Source organism: Centruroides vittatus, unplaced genomic scaffold (assembly GCF_030686945.1).
Source record: "Centruroides vittatus isolate TY-2023 unplaced genomic scaffold, ASM3068694v2 contig_299, whole genome shotgun sequence".
Lineage (NCBI taxonomy): Eukaryota > Metazoa > Arthropoda > Arachnida > Scorpiones > Buthidae > Centruroides > Centruroides vittatus.
This window is the reverse complement of record NW_027121909.1, coordinates 437,159-455,912: the sequence shown is the minus strand read 5'-3', so window position 1 is coordinate 455,912 and position 18,754 is coordinate 437,159. Positions and strand designations below refer to the sequence as shown.

At 25.8% G+C, this 18,754-nt stretch overlaps 2 protein-coding genes across 6 annotated transcripts in view; both read right to left on the bottom strand.

The window, feature by feature from the left end:
- Window positions 1-18,754, bottom strand: part of LOC136972618 (uncharacterized) — a 264,970-nt gene that overhangs the window by 140,843 nt on the left and 105,373 nt on the right. The window contains exon 1 of one of the 5 annotated variants that reach the window (XM_067267199.1): window positions 6,902-7,184. The exons of the other annotated variants lie outside the window; for them this stretch is intronic. The gene's annotated coding sequence lies outside the window, so the exon portion shown is untranslated. Of the gene's footprint in view, window positions 1-6,901; window positions 7,185-18,754 lie in introns of those variants that run through there. 5 annotated transcript variants of the gene reach the window in all.
- On the bottom strand, window positions 14,555-16,195 carry LOC136972645 (uncharacterized). The gene has a single exon (XM_067267245.1). It carries the CDS (start codon window positions 16,193-16,195, stop codon window positions 14,555-14,557), a length of 1,641 nt encoding a protein of 546 aa, XP_067123346.1.

The following is an 18,754-nucleotide window of genomic DNA, read 5'->3' as shown; positions in this document are numbered from 1 at the left end:
ATAGTTATTATCTGCGATAGCAAAAGTTGTTTTAAATTTAAATTGTGTTATTCACAATAAAAAAAGAAAGAAAAAAATTAAAGAAAACTGTACAGAATATTTTCTAAACAAGGTAAATCTCGTTTAGATAATAAAATTCTATGTCATTCAACAAAATAATTAAATAAAATAACCTCGAGAGAGTTTACAGACTATAAAAATTAAATTAAAAAAACTTTATTAAACATTTTAGAATTGCTTTTGTATTATAAATAAGGTATCAAGTAGAAAATATTTGAACGACGATTGGTTGAAGATATATTTTTCTTAACGAAGATTGGTTGATACAGTAGATGGATATCAACAATTGGATTAATATGAAAAGAAGGTAGAGAATTGTTAACTGTTTTTTAATTCCTTATTTTTATTAAACGTTTAGGGCTGTTCGATTGGTTGAGACAGTGCAAAGTTTTACGTCAATTTGACGTTATTACGTTACATTTATAATAAAAAATTCTAAAGAATGACGTCAGATTTGCGTAAAAATATCTACTATCCGAATCAATCGAACAGATCTTAAATTATTAAATGTAACAAATATAAAAATATCGCTATCTTATATATTTTGCAGAGGACCGTCTATTTTCTAATCATATTATAGTGAATCATAAAAAAAATCTAACAACAACTAACGTACCGTAAAAATACTTCTGATTTAAAAAAAAAAACTCTCTTTCTATAAAAATTAATAATTGAATTTAAAAAATTCTATTGTAAATCTTTGAATAAAATAGCAAAAATTTTTATTAAAGAAGATATTTGTAATATATACGTACGATTAAATAAGTTTCATTGAAACTTGAAGTCTTTTATATGTATATTTAGAAGAAAGAATTTTTGTTACTTTTTTGTAGTTTTAGTCATAGATAAATTTACAATTTTCTGCATAAAAAAAGGAGAAAGAAAGAGAGAGTTGGCTGTTAACAAGCAGATCAATGTGAACTGTATATTTTTTCTACTACCTTTTTTCGTAAGCAAAGCAATTTATGTAAGAGAGGAGCAAGTTAGTGAGTATAATGTACCTTTCCAATTACGACCTTCCTGAAAAGACCCATACGTGCCTCATTAATTGAAATTCTTTGTTACAGTTTTATTCCATTCTATTAATTTCTTTCTTTTATAAATAAGTAAAGTATTATCAGAGATTTTAAAATTAGTGAAGTGTTTTTTAGCTTGCAACAGTGATAATTCAAATTTAATTGGAATAATCGTATTACTTATTCAGTTCGCTCTTTTAACTTGTTTGTTGAAGAAGTATTTGAAAAATTATTTTTAAAAAAGTATTTTAATCAAATGTTTAATGAAATATTTTTATTGATTTTCTGTAACATTTTTTACAGCATCCTGAATTTTATTTTACTAAAAAAAAATTGTGTAAAATAGAGAAAACATGTTTAAACATTTGACAAATTTGATTATCACTTACTGAAATTTTTTATTTACAAAAAATTTTTTTATAATTCTATGTAAAACTATTGAAAATAATTATGTTATTTTTATTAGCATTAAGCTTTCTGTTATTTTTTAAATATTAAATTATTTATGCAACAAGTGAATTTGAATATTTAAATATGTAAATACATTAAATGTTAATTAAGTACTATCGAAAACATTTTTTTAATTATTAAAATTAAAATTTATTTTTCTAATTAAATTTTTTCATAATTTAATATTTTTTTAAATAAGTCTTCTAAAAGTTTTTGTAATGTTTGTTTTTATGTAATTTTATATAAATTCTATAAAAATTTCGTAAAAATGTATGCAATGAAATTTTATAAATTTTTAATGTAGATTTATATAAAATTTTTCTTATAAAATTCATTAATAGATAAAATTTATGTGGAATCGTATAAATAAAATATTTTACAAAAACATATTTAAAAATTACAGTAGAGAGTCGTTAATCGGAACCCCGGTAATCGGAACGATTTTCAGTCGGACTGTGTCGTGCTGAATCGAACGTTTTTGATACTAAATTTACTTCTAAAGTATAATTTTCATGTTTTATATTCTTCAATATATTTATTTTGTTTGTTCAAAATGCAGAAAATAATTTTTAACGATACGATAGCCTCGATTATTATTATAAAAATTTTCGTTAGGCTTAAAATCGACGAAAATTCAACACGAAGTGACACGCAACAGAGAAAAATTTGAACATCGGACAGGTTAATATATTTATTCGTACATAATCGGTAATCGGAACAAATCCCTAATCTGAACAACCCCAGTTCCCAATTAATTCCGATTTTCGACTCTCTACTGTATTTTCAATATTTTGTAAAAAAAAAAATTAAAGCTAAAATATTTTATTAATAATTTTTTTTATTTTAATAATTAAAGTACGTCTCGGATAATAAGAAATTTCATGTCACTTTTTTAGATGAAATTTCGTAAAATGTAAATTACATTTCACGTAAAAATGTAAAATGTAATTTAGGCTACATTTCATACAATAAAACGGAATAAAATTTCTTATATCGACTTTTAATAAATCTTTTATTATTTTTATCTAAGCGAAATTTTTTAAATCTAATATTTCTTGTAAATTTTAAATAAATGAAAACCTTTCTAAAAATTTGTATTTTTTAAATATGAAATTTCTAAAATATTTTTTAATATAAATTAAATTTAAGTTTTATTCATATGAAATTTGCTAATTTTTCATGCAATTGTCTACTGTAAGCAAATTATTTATTTATCCAAGATTTTAAACAGAATTATTCTTGGAAAGAGACTACGCACGAGAATAAACGCAATTTCAGAGAGAATTTCAAAAATATTTAGAATTGTGTGTGGTTAAAGTATATCTTGTGAAACAGGAAATTGTTGAAGTAAGGCTAGCCAAAAGAGAAATCTATGGTTGATTAAATATGGAGCTGACTTAACCGTAATGTCAATATTTGTCTTGTGGCAACTCGACAAGTTTCTAAATCGGAGAATGTAATGTCTAGCTATAAACAAGAGATTCAATTCCTCTAAGGCATGTGTTTAGGTGTAAAGAATTTCGACCAGTAAAATGATAGAAAACAAAAATATCTGTGGAGAATTTCCCCAAGTAGTAATGGTAGTTAGTTAGTTGGAGGTAACTAGTCCAAAATAAATTGCTAGCAAGAGTTTCGTGTGAAGTTTAGATACTTAATTTAACGGGCCAATGGCTCTTCTACATTATTGCACAACTTTGAAGATCTTATTACCGCATCCGAACATTTATACGTTGAGTCTGAATTAATGTGAATTTATTAAAATATGACGTTAAATTTGTCTTAGTTTTCTTCATAATATATTAAATGTAATTGTTTCTATGCAATGTAATAAAAATTTTATTAAGATTTTATTATATTAAAATTAATTAAAAAACATTTAAAAATTGTGCCGTGTTTTTCACACCCTAAATTATTGTACAAATTTATTTACTTTAAGAGTGTATGGATGTTTTGACGCAATATATTTTGTAATACGTCATATACAACATCATAAATTACGTCAGCTTTTAAAGTCATAGATGATTGTTGCTTTTGATGAAGTTACGAGTGGCGTCAATGATAACGTCACGTAATTTATTATTAAAAAGCGAGGAAATAGACTGCTGGAAATAGCTCAATATAAGAGCAATTTATATGAAATTCTTCTTACAATTTCTGAATATTTCAGTTTTATATCTCATTTAAATTCCGAAAAGATTTAACGAATATATACAAGCATGTAGATTACTAAAAAAGTAAGCATAGAGACAAACAAACGGATATGAAGGCTTACAAAACCAAATGAGATTATTACGAAGGCTATTCTGCTTTTTTTTAATTGTCAAAAAGTTAAACAAGATAATGAACAATGAAGCTCATTTCGTATTCTGTAACAGGAAACTAGAATTTTTCAAAGTCCCAGAAGATAAAAAAATATATTTTATAAAAAGCAAGAAAGAAAAGCTACTTAGTTAAATTAACGTCTTTTAATTTAGAACAATAAGCATATAAATGAAGTAAACAGCTTAACAATTTAAATTCGAAAGAGCAGTGTGCTTGATTATAAATAGTCTTATAATTTACAATACATTTTACAGAATATTAAAAACTCTATCAAATGAATTTAATTAATGAATTTTAACAAGAAAAAAAATGAATTATTCATAAACAGAATAGTTATTATCTCATTTCTAATGTAAACTTTATAAAATTAAAAAACAACGTTTACGCTTTTATTTATCACAGTTTTTCTTAATTTGTATAAGATAAATATTTTAGTATTTGACTAAGGAAAATTTGCTTAATAAATATGCATACTGAATTATTCTTATATGCTTATTAATTTTTTATATTGCAAATATAATTAAAAATAATTGTATTCTTTAAGTAATTTTTTTTTATATAAAAATCTCAAATTTCTCAAGATAATAAAATATTAAAGTAGTAGTGCTTATTATTATCATTATTATAATCGATACTAGCGATTTTAGCATGAATCTGAAATATCGATAATGGTAGCTGATAATTTTGTAATTATTTTCTTATTCATAAATTACTAAATTAATATTAAATATTTGTATATTGACAAAAATATATTCAATTCTAAAGAGGATTCTGCTAAAATTTTGCATTAAAATATTAACTTATGCCCAAGAAACCTAAAATAAAGTAGGGAAAAGTATTTTTAATATAAAAAGCTTATAACTATGTTCTGTGTCATATATTAATTTATAATTCATATTAAGATACGCTTGAAGGTCTATATACAAAATACGATTCCCATTTTTAAATAGGGGATTTAGAAAGTGTAAAATATAATTATTTAATATATATATATATATATTAAACGAGCAATTATTTTATTATGACATAGTCACAATGCCGGGCTGCAATTTTTAATATTTTTAATTAATTTAATTTAAAATACATGTTTTATACCTGTCTTGCCCCTGTACTTCATATTTTCTTGCTAGCAATAGAGTTATACCAATCATCTATCTCCTTTCAGGGGAAAATATTTGAACAGAGCCCACTACAGGGTAAAAGGGGTCCTCTCTACCCCGGTCCCATATCAACCCTCCACATCTCTCTAAACTGTAGCTTATTTCCTAACACCTCTTTTAATATTAATTACATATATTTTAATAACGTAAAGAAATCAATATAAACTTTAATTACCATAAAGTAAAAGATATCTAAAATTTTATTTTTAAATTCATTTTTATATGAAAAAGTTTTTAAAAAAATGGATGAATTTAAGCATTTCATAATTGACAAAAGTTTCAAAAAAATTCAAAATTTGAAGAATATTTTAATATATTAATAATGCAACATTCGAGATATTTTATGATTTTAATTTGTTTGCAAATTATAAAAGTTCATTCATAAATTTTCCAAAGATAAATAATTGCATGATATATTGTCTACGTACTTTAAACCTTAAACAAATATGTTTACGCCATCATTTAAATATTTCATGATATATATAAATGTATATAATTGAATATATTATAATTAATTTAAGAAAAAAACATATTATATGCTTTAAATAAATTTTTAATTTATAAATTATAAAAATAATTTTTTTTAAAAAATTAAGCCAATTAAAATATTTATATAGCCTATATAATTTTTTAAAATAGTGTTTTTATTAATTTTATAAGTATTTTTAATTCATATAACTTACGGTAAAATAGAACAAAAATGGTAAATGCGACATTCTTGTAAATGTCGCGTCGCTTGTCGTTTTATAGCGCGACTTTACACCTTTATATCTATAATAATCTAATTGTTTTCATTTGTTAAATATAAATATTAAAATATCTATAAATTATTAAGAGATATTAAAAAAGTATTTAAATTGTATACTTGAAGATACGTCAGTATTTGTATTATTTGTATTGTCACTTGTGGGCGCGATGAGAGGTGCAGAAAAAAAATAGATATAAGATTTATTCTTGCATATTAAAATTATAATATTAAGTATAATATTAGCACGCGTATTGGTTACAAAATCATTACATAAAAATTTAGGTAAATACGTAAACAACATGTAAATTTTACAATTTTAAATAAATTCAAGGTAAAATTTCAAAATGCAATGAAAATACATTTAAATTTAAAACAGTTTATAAATAAATATTTATTAGTATTTAATAAAGCTATAAGATGATTTAACTTACATTATTTTATTTTAAATATTTAACATTTTACATAAAAAGATTTTACTTTCCTTCGCGTATAGACCTTTTCCGTCGCTCTTAAATTTTATATTTTTAAAGAATATTCTGAAATTGACTTTAAAAAAACTATCAATATAAAGTTATTATTAAATCGCTTTCCAATTAAAATTAGAAACAAATTTATAAATAATTAAAAGTGCAATTACGAAGTAAATATTTACGCACGTCACGACGCGATGCGACATTCTCTGTTATCATCTACCGTACGAGATGAAACGATTTTATAAAAAATCGAATTACACAAAGATATTAAAAACAAAAAAAGATATTATTCCGATAAAATTTTAATAAAGTTGAGCAATAATTCTATCTAGAAGCATTGACCATTATATTATATGATAAACCATTTATCACCTAGTAAATGAGAAATAATTGCAAATGTGCTTCAATCGATGAGAAATTTTCAAGGATCTCGATATATTCCAACCAGAAATTTCAATCTATAACTGTCAAATAGATAAAACCGTTGACATTTTTCAGATAGTCATTAATATTCCACAGGTTATAAAAATTTCAGATAAGTAAAAAAGTTGAAATTTCAATAAAAGGAAAGGAAGGAAGAGAAGGAAGAATAAGATGAAGAATGCATTTTTGAATGAAATATTATTTATATTTTTAAATATGAAATTAAACATTTTTTAACAAGATACGAACCTGACTTTAGAATGGATGAAGTAGAGCAACAGAAAAGTTAGAAGTACGTCGGTTGTAACAACATAACGACGACACTCGTGTCAGCAGTCACAGCTGGCAATCGTCAAGCTATGGCGCATGTTCTACTATAGAACGACCTTTAACAGCAGGTCGGCTGGCATTACTAAACTTGATCGTTTTCTATAACAACTTTGTTCCGAACGTACACAATAATCTACACTACAATCTTAGCTTGTTATCGATCGATAAACTCAGCTTCTAAGACGTTTCCATGCACTACAAACATACAGACCTATACATAAAAGAGCACTCGCATAACAGATGGCATACAATGAATTTTAAATTCGCAATACGTTCTATAAAAGATTTTCTTTCTATAAACCTTGGTAGTTATAAATCACTGATCTAAATATGTAAGTTGATTATGGTTATAACGATTACACGTCGAAATGTTTAATATTAAACTCGGTGAAATAATTGAGATGTCCTAGTGGGATATAACTTGTCTCTAGAATCAATGTTACTCGTAGGAGATTTGCTATTATGTCACAGTGGGAGATGTCATTGAGATGACTGTTACGTTCGACCAATTTGTGAAATAAGATGTAACGGTTAATCTTTCACTGACTAGAGTGTAATTAAAAATGAAAATTTACATAAAACTTTCAGTAATTATAAAGATTTATCATCAGTTTAAATAGAAAATTTTACTTTGATAAAAATTTGTCAACGCTTAAATTACCTACTTTGTATACTTATAAAGGATGAGATGCTTGTAGATGGTGCTTCAACAGAGATAATCTTTTATTTTTTAATTTAAAGAAAAATAATATTTGGAAGATAAAAATATTTTGTTTTGTTGTACCTAAATACAAAAAAAAATTGGAATAATTTTAAAATATATTACGTAAATTATTGCCTTTAATAAATATAATTTAAATTAGCAATAGAGAAAAATGACAAAAGTTTAAATTAATCTTTTAAACATATATTTAAAAGTTTCTAAATGAATTCTTGCTGTATATATTTATATAAAATATTAACAAAAGTTTTTCTAATAAGATTCCTCCATATTCAAATAAGCTTATTCCACGATTCATCTCAGAATATATTCATTATAATTCACTTCCTATAATTCTATTTTCATTCTTTCTGTTGATAAAAACAGAGGAAAAAGATAGAATTTTATCCATTTAAAATAAATTTTATATTTATTTAATATGTAATATCTTTCTGAATATTTACTGGAAAAAATTTTTTATACATTTTCACATTAAATAGAAAATTTAATATAAAAATGTATAAACATTTTCAGGCTTCCAGTTATTTATTTATTGCATAGAACTAGTTAACTATATTTTTTATACTGAATACATAATTTTTAAAGATAATGTAATGGTTTTCTTATACTGAACCATTGCTTATAAAATAAAAAAAGGAACACTTTCCTTTATGAATTCTATAAATATATATAAAGCCTATACGAAAATTATTTTTCAGTTCAACAAATTTAAGATATTCAAGTAGAAAATTTGTAACTAAATCAAGATCTAACACCCAGAATGTTTCCTTGTTAGCTAAAGTAAATGAAGCATGTTTAAAAGAATGCTATCTCTGCTCTGACATTCATATTCAATATCGAAAATTTGGTAAAGCAGAATAAATTTGTGACACATTTTCCAATTTTTCATAATATAAATTCTATTTTTTAATACATTTTTTCTAGTTTCCATTTGAAAAGATTGCCTACATGGACGAATGATTTTCCAAACTCTTGTCTTTTTCCTAACTAGATCTAAATTGGATGTAAGTTATTTGTATTATTTTTAATTTCACTTTAATGATTATATAATATAATTTTATTTATATTATGTTGAAAATTTTATTTATTTAAAAAAAATATATATATATAATTAACTTTTCCTATTATTGAAGAAAAATTATCGAAGTGATGCAGAAAATTAGTATTATACTTTCTTTTTTGAAAGAAAAGAAATAATTTTAATGAAAATTTTCATACTTAATAAATCAAAAGTGATAGTAAAAATGGAATTATGACAAACTAATTTATTTTATTTATTGTATTATATGTAAGCAATAAAGTATAATAATTTGAGTAAAATATGTAAAATTATTTATTATCTTTTTTCTAGATTCGTGTAACATCATTAATATTTTTAATTTAAATATTTTTCATTTCTAGTAAATAATATATTTATAAAATATTAATGATTCTCGTTTTAATAACTTTTTTCTTACATTCTAACAAGAATTATAATTGAATAATTATTCAAAATTTTTAGATATATTTTATTTTAGTTTAATTTATTACTACTTTAAACTTATATAGAGAAATATGAAATTTATATATAATATATAAAAGAAATGTCATAGTATTTTAATGCATTTTTTTAAATTAAATTTTATTTTAAGAACGGTTAAATTTAATTAATCTATAAGACATTTCATTTTTTATATTTTTATTAATTAAAGTTATTTATTTAAACATATAAATTAAATAAAAGTATAATTAAAATAAATGCGCAAAAAATTAAGAAAGATTTAAGCATTTTATAAATAGAAGACATTTATGTGTAAATGTTTTCTTTAGTTTTTTAAATTAATTAATTTAATAAGATATAATTGTAATAATAAATTATTATAATTAATTTTGTTAGAAAAAATCCGAAGACATACTCAATGATCTAATTAATAGAAAATTAATTTTTAGAATAGCCAGCAACGCTCTTTTTCATATTATATAACAAGATTGGGAGCGCTGACACGAATTTCTATATTACTGATTCAAAAGTTTGGGTAATTTTTCACATTTAAACTCTGTAGAAATACTAGTTTGACAAGGTGGAAACTTTCTATAAGATTTATTCTGCATGTTATAACAATATCGATGACTCCTTGACTACTAGTTAAGATGTAGGGCATCATTCCTGCATTATATTCAAGAAGATTGGCAGTTAAGATGCACTTCAACGCGATATATGTTATAGTTTTATCTCAAATTGTCGAGTTAGCAATACAATCAGCATGTAGTTTTCAAATTAAAATAATAATTTATCTTTATAATTCACTTTCAGTACAATTCTTTTAATCTCAGGTTAATTAAATATTACAGATTATGTACAGAATACGATCATCTTTATTTATATTAAATGAACTGTATAATAAATTATAATAATCCGAAATAAAAGTAGAAAGATTTAAAAATTTATACAAATAAAAATGTTAATAATTAAATTAATTAAATTATATAACAGTTAAAATGTTATTTGCGACCATGCAATTAACTTATTCATATAATTGATTATATATTATTCAAAAACGTAATTAATTTATTGTATTAATTCTTTAAACTTAATTTAATTAGAATATTATTAATTAGAATATTTTTATTAGTGATTCCTCAAAAAAATTTAGAAAATCTTTATTCATGAATGCAGAAATAAAGTAATTTCTAAAATAAAATTGATTAAAACTTAGCTTGACTTGTAAAAAGTAAAGAAATTCAATAGGAAATTTTACCTTTCGTTTTCTTTTCATTTTTGTTTTAAAAAAATGTAATAAAAAATAGTTTGAATACAAAGAAAATTTTAAAATTGCAAACATGGAATGCAAAGAAATTCCGAATTCATATGCCAAGAAATATTTTGAATATATTTTTTAGGAAGAGTTTTTTAGTATAAATGTTAAAAGTAGACACTATCATTGTTTAATCCTTTTATCTTCCTGCATAAATAACGAACAACTGATTAAACAGAATTTGATATCAAACTTACTGACAATTGTTTAAATTCGTTGACATTTCGACAACGTAATTCACGAAATTTCAGTTTAAAAAGTTCTGCAAATATTTCTTCAATGTCAGGAGGGTCCATGAACTATTGTACGCGTAATTAAAGGAGAGGAGTTCGCCAAAAGAACAGTACATCATTGTAACACATCAGGAAGAAAGGAGGGTCAAAAGTAACCAAAAAACTGTATACGTAATTAATGAATGGCTCTTATATAAGTAGCAAAATACTATGACGTAAACAAATTGCCAATTCATTCTAAAAAATGTTCAATTATCTTCTCTCTAAAACAAAATTCAGAAGCTTATTCCCATTGATTAAACTCAACAAATATCGAATTTTCTCGCATTCTATAATGTATTTTTATATCTGACACAAGATCAATATAAGTATATAAATAGCTATACGTCCTTTTATAACTTTAATTTACTATAAAATAAAATAAAATCTCATAAATGTCATAATAAGAATACAAGGATTTGATTCGTAACCCGAGGATAGAGATCTTTAATTAACTGACACTTTAATTGCCTACACTGTAGAAAATTGATAACAATTATTTTAACTAATAACTTTTAATGATAATAGTCACGTGATTCTGTAAAGGGACTTTATAATCAAATTATTTTAAGAAGCTATTACTTCTAGTTATATCATGGTTAAAGCTGTAAATCAGTTTGAAGTGTTATTCTAGTTTGTAGATGACAGTGATTGTGTCCATGTCAAGTATTTTCTTCCATGGTCAACATACAAGTACTTAATTGAGTGGTATCGTCCGTTAGAAACGACTTAAGTAATTGAAGACAGTTTATATGCTGTAAATCTCATTTATACAGTATTATAATTAGTTACGTTTAAAATGAGTTGTCACATGGCATAACTCAAACTAGTTTGAATGTAATTCCTCTTATTTAAAATTTGTCATTACTCTTTAAAGTGCATTGTAAGGTATGGAATCGCCAAGACGCGCGATTCCCACCTGTTTGACAGGTTAAATAAAAATTTTGATAGATTCATTTATATTTTACTTAGATTTCGAATTGGCTTTCATGGTATATTTAGTAAAGAGAATCTTAATGTATTATGACATAATTTAACAAAGAAATTACATCTAAATTTTATATTATTTGTAAATATTCAGTTTTAGGCAATTTTTAATTTATGTGCAATTTAAATTTTCATAAATTTAATTTATTTTATAAGAAAATTTTTAAATATAAAGTCATATTTAATCATTTATGAATGGAATTTCATGTAGCAATAGTTTCTAAAAAAATAGAACTAATAATTATTATTATACGAAGTTTCTAATTATTATTAGATAAAATTTTCATGTTTTTAATGGTAAAAACATAATTTAATTATTAGAAAATATGCAATTTTTGCAGTTGTAAAAATTATACAGATATAGCTGTATTTTATCTGTAAAATTTAAAACTTTATCTAATAGCAATGCTTGATTTTCTTTTGTCTGGATGAAGCTATGCTAAATGAATTACATAAATGGTAAAAAGTTATTTAAATAATTAGATAACAATTTTAAACAATAATCTGTAATATTTTTGCACTTTATTCTCTAGATTTTCATATTTTATCTTAAATTTCACAATTTGTTTTTTACATAATTACTTAATATTTACTCAAATAACTGCAGTTATCTTATTTGGATAAGATAATTGGTTTTAATCTAAATAAGTAATATTTTTACGGTTTTCCATTAAAGAATATATAAAATAAGTTATCTAGATTTTTAAGCAGATAATTCGATATTTAAATTTATATAAATTCTATAAAAATTAAATTATTTTTTATGCAATTAAACAAAGTTATATTTTTTTATTAATTAGAATTTTAAATGGTTTCAGAGAATTATTTGCTATAATAATATATAGTAAGTGAAATTATTTAACGAATTTTATTGCAATTTTCTCATTAACAATATACTTAAAATAAATTTTAAAAAAATAGCAAGTAAGCAATACACTAATTGTTTCTTACTGATCTTGATAAAGTACTCGATGTAATTTCCTCGTCTTCTTCCTGAACCGAAATTCGATACCGTCCATCAACCATTAAAACGACAATTTTCCATTAACGTTTGGCTTGGTACGAATCGAATGCCAATAAACAAACAATATAATTGTTGAATATTACAAAGGTAAATTCAATCAGCGAAGGAAAATCTATCCTAGAACATTAATTCGTTTAGAGAGAGATGCAATAGAGAAGGCAACGTTGATTCGGTTGGTGGTTGAAGACCGAATTTACAACATCCCGTTACCATAGTAACATTTAATTATGTATGCGCTATGTTTAGACGAATTTGATCTTCCATTAATTCTCAGTGGAACTTTTATATTTTCTTATTTTTCTATAACGATTAGAATTTTTTTCTCACTCCTCTTTCTTTGCATTTTTTATTTCTTTTAAAATGTATTTTTAAATTAATTACTTGGTATAAATTATCTTATTAAACGTTTTATTGTATTTATTATTTAATAGAAAAATTAAATTGTTCAAAGACCTAATTTTTAATTATTAAAATTTTATGAAATTTAATTATTAACTTGTAAAAACTTACTTTTTAAATGAAATATAAGTAAGTTTATTCTTTTTCATATAACAAATAATTAATTTTATTGTTTTGAATATTTTCGTGCTCTTCTTTTATCCCTTTTATTCTAGCGCGCCCAATATTATTTGGTCAATATGCGACGCCATTTTGAAGTTCATATCATGAATACCACCAAATTTGATTTGAAATTTCATGGAATTTTTGTAAAAATAATTGCAACAATATTTAAATTTAAAATTACTTTAGTAATATTTTCTACATGTTAATAAATTCTTGAAATATGACTGCTTTCGCTTCGATGCATTCAACGAAGAAAAATTAATTTTCACTTAATATACTTTTTATTATTTTTATTTTTATTGAAAAGAAAGGGGGGTGCCTCCAGGTTTCACTCATAGGTACGACCTGGAGGTTGGGAGGGAAAAGTTGGTGAAATGGGAGTGAGGGAGATGAAGGACAGGGGATGAAAATGGGGCAAAGTGGGATAGAAAGGTACATGGCGCCTGCCTCGCAATTACAGAAAGCATAACAATACCCAAAATATCTTCCTAAGCCTTTAAGTTTCCGGTACCCAAGACGAAAATTAATAACCAACTAACGTTTCGATTCTCCTCCGAGATCTTCGTCAGGTTCTTTGACGGTTTTGAAAATGGAATGCGATGAAAATAGAATGCTTTTGAGATTCAAATGATGGAACATCTCCACCGTGCAATACCTGAGAACGATTTTTTTGCATAACAATACATAACACACATTAAAGAATTGACCGAAATACATTGATGCGCGCCAGATAACGGCCAGTACATAAAATGTGTACATATAAAGATACAACAAAAACATGCCTAAGAAACAAGATATGAACAGTACAGCAAAATCTCGCTTGTGTATTACACGTACAGGATACACAGATAGCAAGAGTGGACTAGCACGTTTGCACAAGGGATAACTGTGCTACTTATCCTGTTACACAATGAAGGAACAGTCTGTGTACATGCAGCGACAGCTAATAGAGCAGCATAACCATTGGAAGCCTGGAACAATTGTCGGGGAGAAAAAGTTAGCCAGCTGATCAATCATTTCTAGCGGATTGTTGGTCGCATGTGGGTTGAGTGCTGCTGTTGTTTCCAGAAATTTGATGAGATGTTTATAAATGTTCGGGTCTTCCATGAATCTGCTGTAAGGACATGGCCAGTTGTTTCCGGCATGGAGCACGTGCCCCATGAGTCTGACTCTCTCCTGTGTGAAAAATTCACAGTCCCATAGATAATGCTAACTGTCTTGGATTGAAATACTGTCGCAGGGGCAGATATCCATGTCTTTAAGATGAAACCTTTTTAAATAGCTGTTGAAATTTCCATATCCAGTAATTAACTGGGTCATGGAAAAGGCAGGCACAAGGTGTTTCCATTTAAGTCTTTCCTTAACGTTTGGGATAAAGGTGTGCGTTAATCTGCCTGTAGACCCGTTATCCCATTCTTCTTGCCATTGACTAAGAGCGAATTCCCAAGTCCATTGCTTGATTTTCGAAGCAGGAATCTTGTTGTAGCATGGAATAAGGCTGGAAGCAGCGGCTTGTTTGGCCAGCCGATCAGCTGCCTCATTCCCAGGTACACCAGTGTGTCCTCGGACCCACCCAAAAGAAATCGCATGCTTGTGGCTATTGGTGCTAAGATAGCGATGAATTTGCGCAATGTTTTCACCCCTATTATGGGGACTGAAGATGGAATTGAGGGCCGTCATGCTGTCAGTGTAGATGGTGATTGTTTTGTTGCGAGGAAACCAATCAGAATAAACATGATCCATCGCCTTGACAATGGCGAGGATTTCCGCCTGCGGCACAGTGCAGTGTGGACCCAGCTTGAAAGCAGATCTGTGGGTGATGCCAGTGTTATGATGGTAAAGTATGAAAGCTGCCCCAACCTCTGTGAGATTCTTCGATCCATCAGTATAGATGGAGATGTCGCTGTCAACATTTTCACTTAAGCAGTTATCACCGAGAGTAGGATAGTCTTCATAATAGTTGGAATTTGCCTGCTTGTGCTCGATACCAAAGTTAGCGATGTCGTTCTTTATTTGGTCAGGGAAAACAGAAAGGATGTTATTATGACTATTGCTGCTGTTGGAAACTTCGCCATTCATTTTGTTACAGATATTCCAGATCAACCTGGCCATTTTGGCTTTAATATACACTGGAAGGAGGCCCGCAATGACAAGCAAGGCTGAAGTAGGTGCCGTTCTGTAAGCTCTACAAATACGTAGAGCGGCAATCCTCTGTGCCTTTAGGAGCTTGCGTTGAATGTACATAGTTTGGGTGGCCGCTGCCCAGATTGGCGCAGCATACAAAAGAATATGCTCTATTGCCCTCAGGTAGATATACCGTGCTGCATTATAACGTATACCCCGAGATGTTTTTGCAATACCATTCAGAGCATTAGACACTTGAATAGCTTTGGCACTGACCATGTCTATGTGCTTGGTCCATTGGAGTTGCTGCTCAAGAACAACCCCAAGATAAGTGAAGTTATTTACTCTGGGAATCCGATGCCCATCTATAATAATCCTAGGACTTTTCTGGAAAGGCGTGTTTTTCGATAAAATGATATACGTGCACTTGTCGTAGTTGATTGGGAGGTTAACACTTTTACTCCAGTTGGAAACCTTTTCAAGTAAATTGTTACAGAGGACAGGCAAATTTCCACTGTTCCTGTCTGACACAAGAATCACCGTGTCGTCTGCGTATCCCTGCGAAAGCTGATCTTTTGGTCCATTGAAAATTGTTAAAAGGTTGTTATGAACAATAGTCCATAAGCCAGGGTCGGCAATTGAGCCCTGTGGGCAACCTTTGGTAACACGATGGCTGTAGCTAAAGGTGTACCAGCCTGCCTGCCTCTCATTTATGAAACTACTCATCAGGTTGTGCAAGTTGCGGGGGTTACTTAATATACTAGCAAAATGTGTTAGTTTGGCTTAAAAATATATAAATATTTGTGAAAAATACAGCTCATTCCACTACTTCACTAATTTTAAATTGGCATAAATATTGTCTTCACGACATTTCACGTAGCATCAATTTATTTCTAATTAGAAGGTAGAAAATCTTACTTTATGACAACAAAGAGACTCAAAGCAGTCTCTCTTATCTATTTATCCTTTCAGAAACAAACAGAATACTGCCAATTGTACTTTTCTTACTAGAAGAATTCTGGAGTGATAAAGCGTGACAGACAGATACACTTCAGAAATTATGAGCTTATATAGAGCTATTTGGATTAATCTGTTTTGAACTTAGATAAACAGCTGTCTTTTGACATAAGCTATATAGATACTTGATGTTTGCATTAACAGAATTGCCTTTAATAGTACTTGGTGGAGTTATAGAATCGTTCATTTAATTAAATCGTATACATTAATACTATAAATGAATCACAACGTGGACTTTCTAAGTCCATAAGCTGCTATATTTAATAATAAATTATCGAAAAATTATATCAGTTAATTAAAGAAAATTGCTTAACTGTCAGCTATAAAATTAATGTTACTAAATATATAAATTTTATGTAAACTTTTATAATAATAATAAAAAAAATTGAAATAAAATATAAATTTAACCAATTTATTTATTATTTATTGATTTAATTAAATATAATAAATTTAACATCCTTTAACAAAAAAAGTAAGGTATATGTAGTAAAATATCTTAAATGCATTAAAAATTTTTAATTATTAAGTAAATTACTCAGTTAATTTGATCAAATGTTATAAAGTATTTAAGATAAAAGTAATTGAATTCTATTTAATTAACTTATAATGAAATAAAGCTAATAATTATACGTTTAAAAAACTTCTTAAGTATTATAAACTGTGTACATAATAAATAATACAAAATTAATTTAATCTTATAAAATTATTCATTTAATTAAATATTTATATACTTTAATGTTTAATTTTAATATTTTAAAATGAATATTTAGATATTAATATTTGTTATAGTCTTGTATTTTCTTTTGTAAGGGTCATAATTCGATTCATACACTAAACTGTACCGTACAATATACAAACTTACAGCTATCTTTAAGTTTAATAATTTTATAGACGTTTAAATTTTAAATTTAAGTACTCATAAAAAAATTTTTTTTTCTTGTTTAGCTGTAACTTAAGGTATCATTAAAAGAGAATTTTTTGAAATGAAGTTAAAGTCGATTTCTGTATAAAAGCTGCCTATTAATAAGCTTATGATAAATGCATTCAGATAACTGGAGACAAAGTAAGCTTTTAATAAGCTTTCTCATTTTATGCTTCGCGTTATTAATCCTAGAGTTCAATACCTATCAAAAAATCTTACAAAAAATATAGGAGAATATTATTAAATTCTCTTATAAGTTAAGATAAGAAAGCATTATTACTCAAAAAACGGGGGGGGAGAACGCAATGAACCATTTATGAGAAGCAAGAACAAATGCTGCATGAAAGATAAAACATCTTAATCTTGATAGAATTTTAGAAGAGACTTTGTAAAGAAGATTGACCCCTTTATATAAATCCTAATAGTTTCTATTAAAAAAGATTACAAGAAAAGAAAATGTCATATTTAAGAAAACATTAATGTAAATCAATTACATGAAAGAAACAAGTATCTTTTTCATATTTTATTGTTAATTATGATATTTAAATAATAAATATTTGAATATTTTTGACTTTTTCACAAAAGATTAAGTCTGTAATAATAAATTAATTTTTTTTTAAATCCATAAATATTTTACAAATTAATTATTTGGAACAAGCGTTTTTAAAATGCAATAATTAATTTTTTATACTTAAATAATAATAATTTTAGAATTATAATGTTTACTATTAAAGAAGATTACAAGTAAAAAGAAAATACCGCATCTAAGAATGAATTAATATAAATTAATTAATTGATAGAAAAGATAATTTTTGTTTTATTTTATCGTGAATTATTACGTTCAGACGAATTTTTCGGAAAGTTTTGATTTTTATACAAAATATTGAATCTTATATAAGTAATTAATAGATTTTTTAAAGATTTTTTAAAGACTTAATAAAAAAGACATTAATAGAAATTAATTATTTCAAAGAGAAAGGCGTTTTTAAGATGTAGTGATTAATTTTCACGTTTAAATTATAATTATAGCACTTATTATCGTCTCCTTAAAAGTCCAAATACTGTCTTTTAAAAAAGACGAAAAGAAAAATGAATAATTAGGAAGGCATTAATTGAAATCAATTACTTGACAAAGAAAGATAAATCTTCAAATTTAATACTTAATTATTACATTTTAAAATATTAATTTTGCGAAAAAGTTTCGAAATTACACATCCCTCGGTACAAATTTTAATAGTCGCCGTGAAGAGGTTTTAAAAAAATGACGTAACTAAGAAGATATTAGCTAAAATCATTTACTTTGCAGAGATATACATCTTCATAGTTAATTCTTACATTTTAAACAG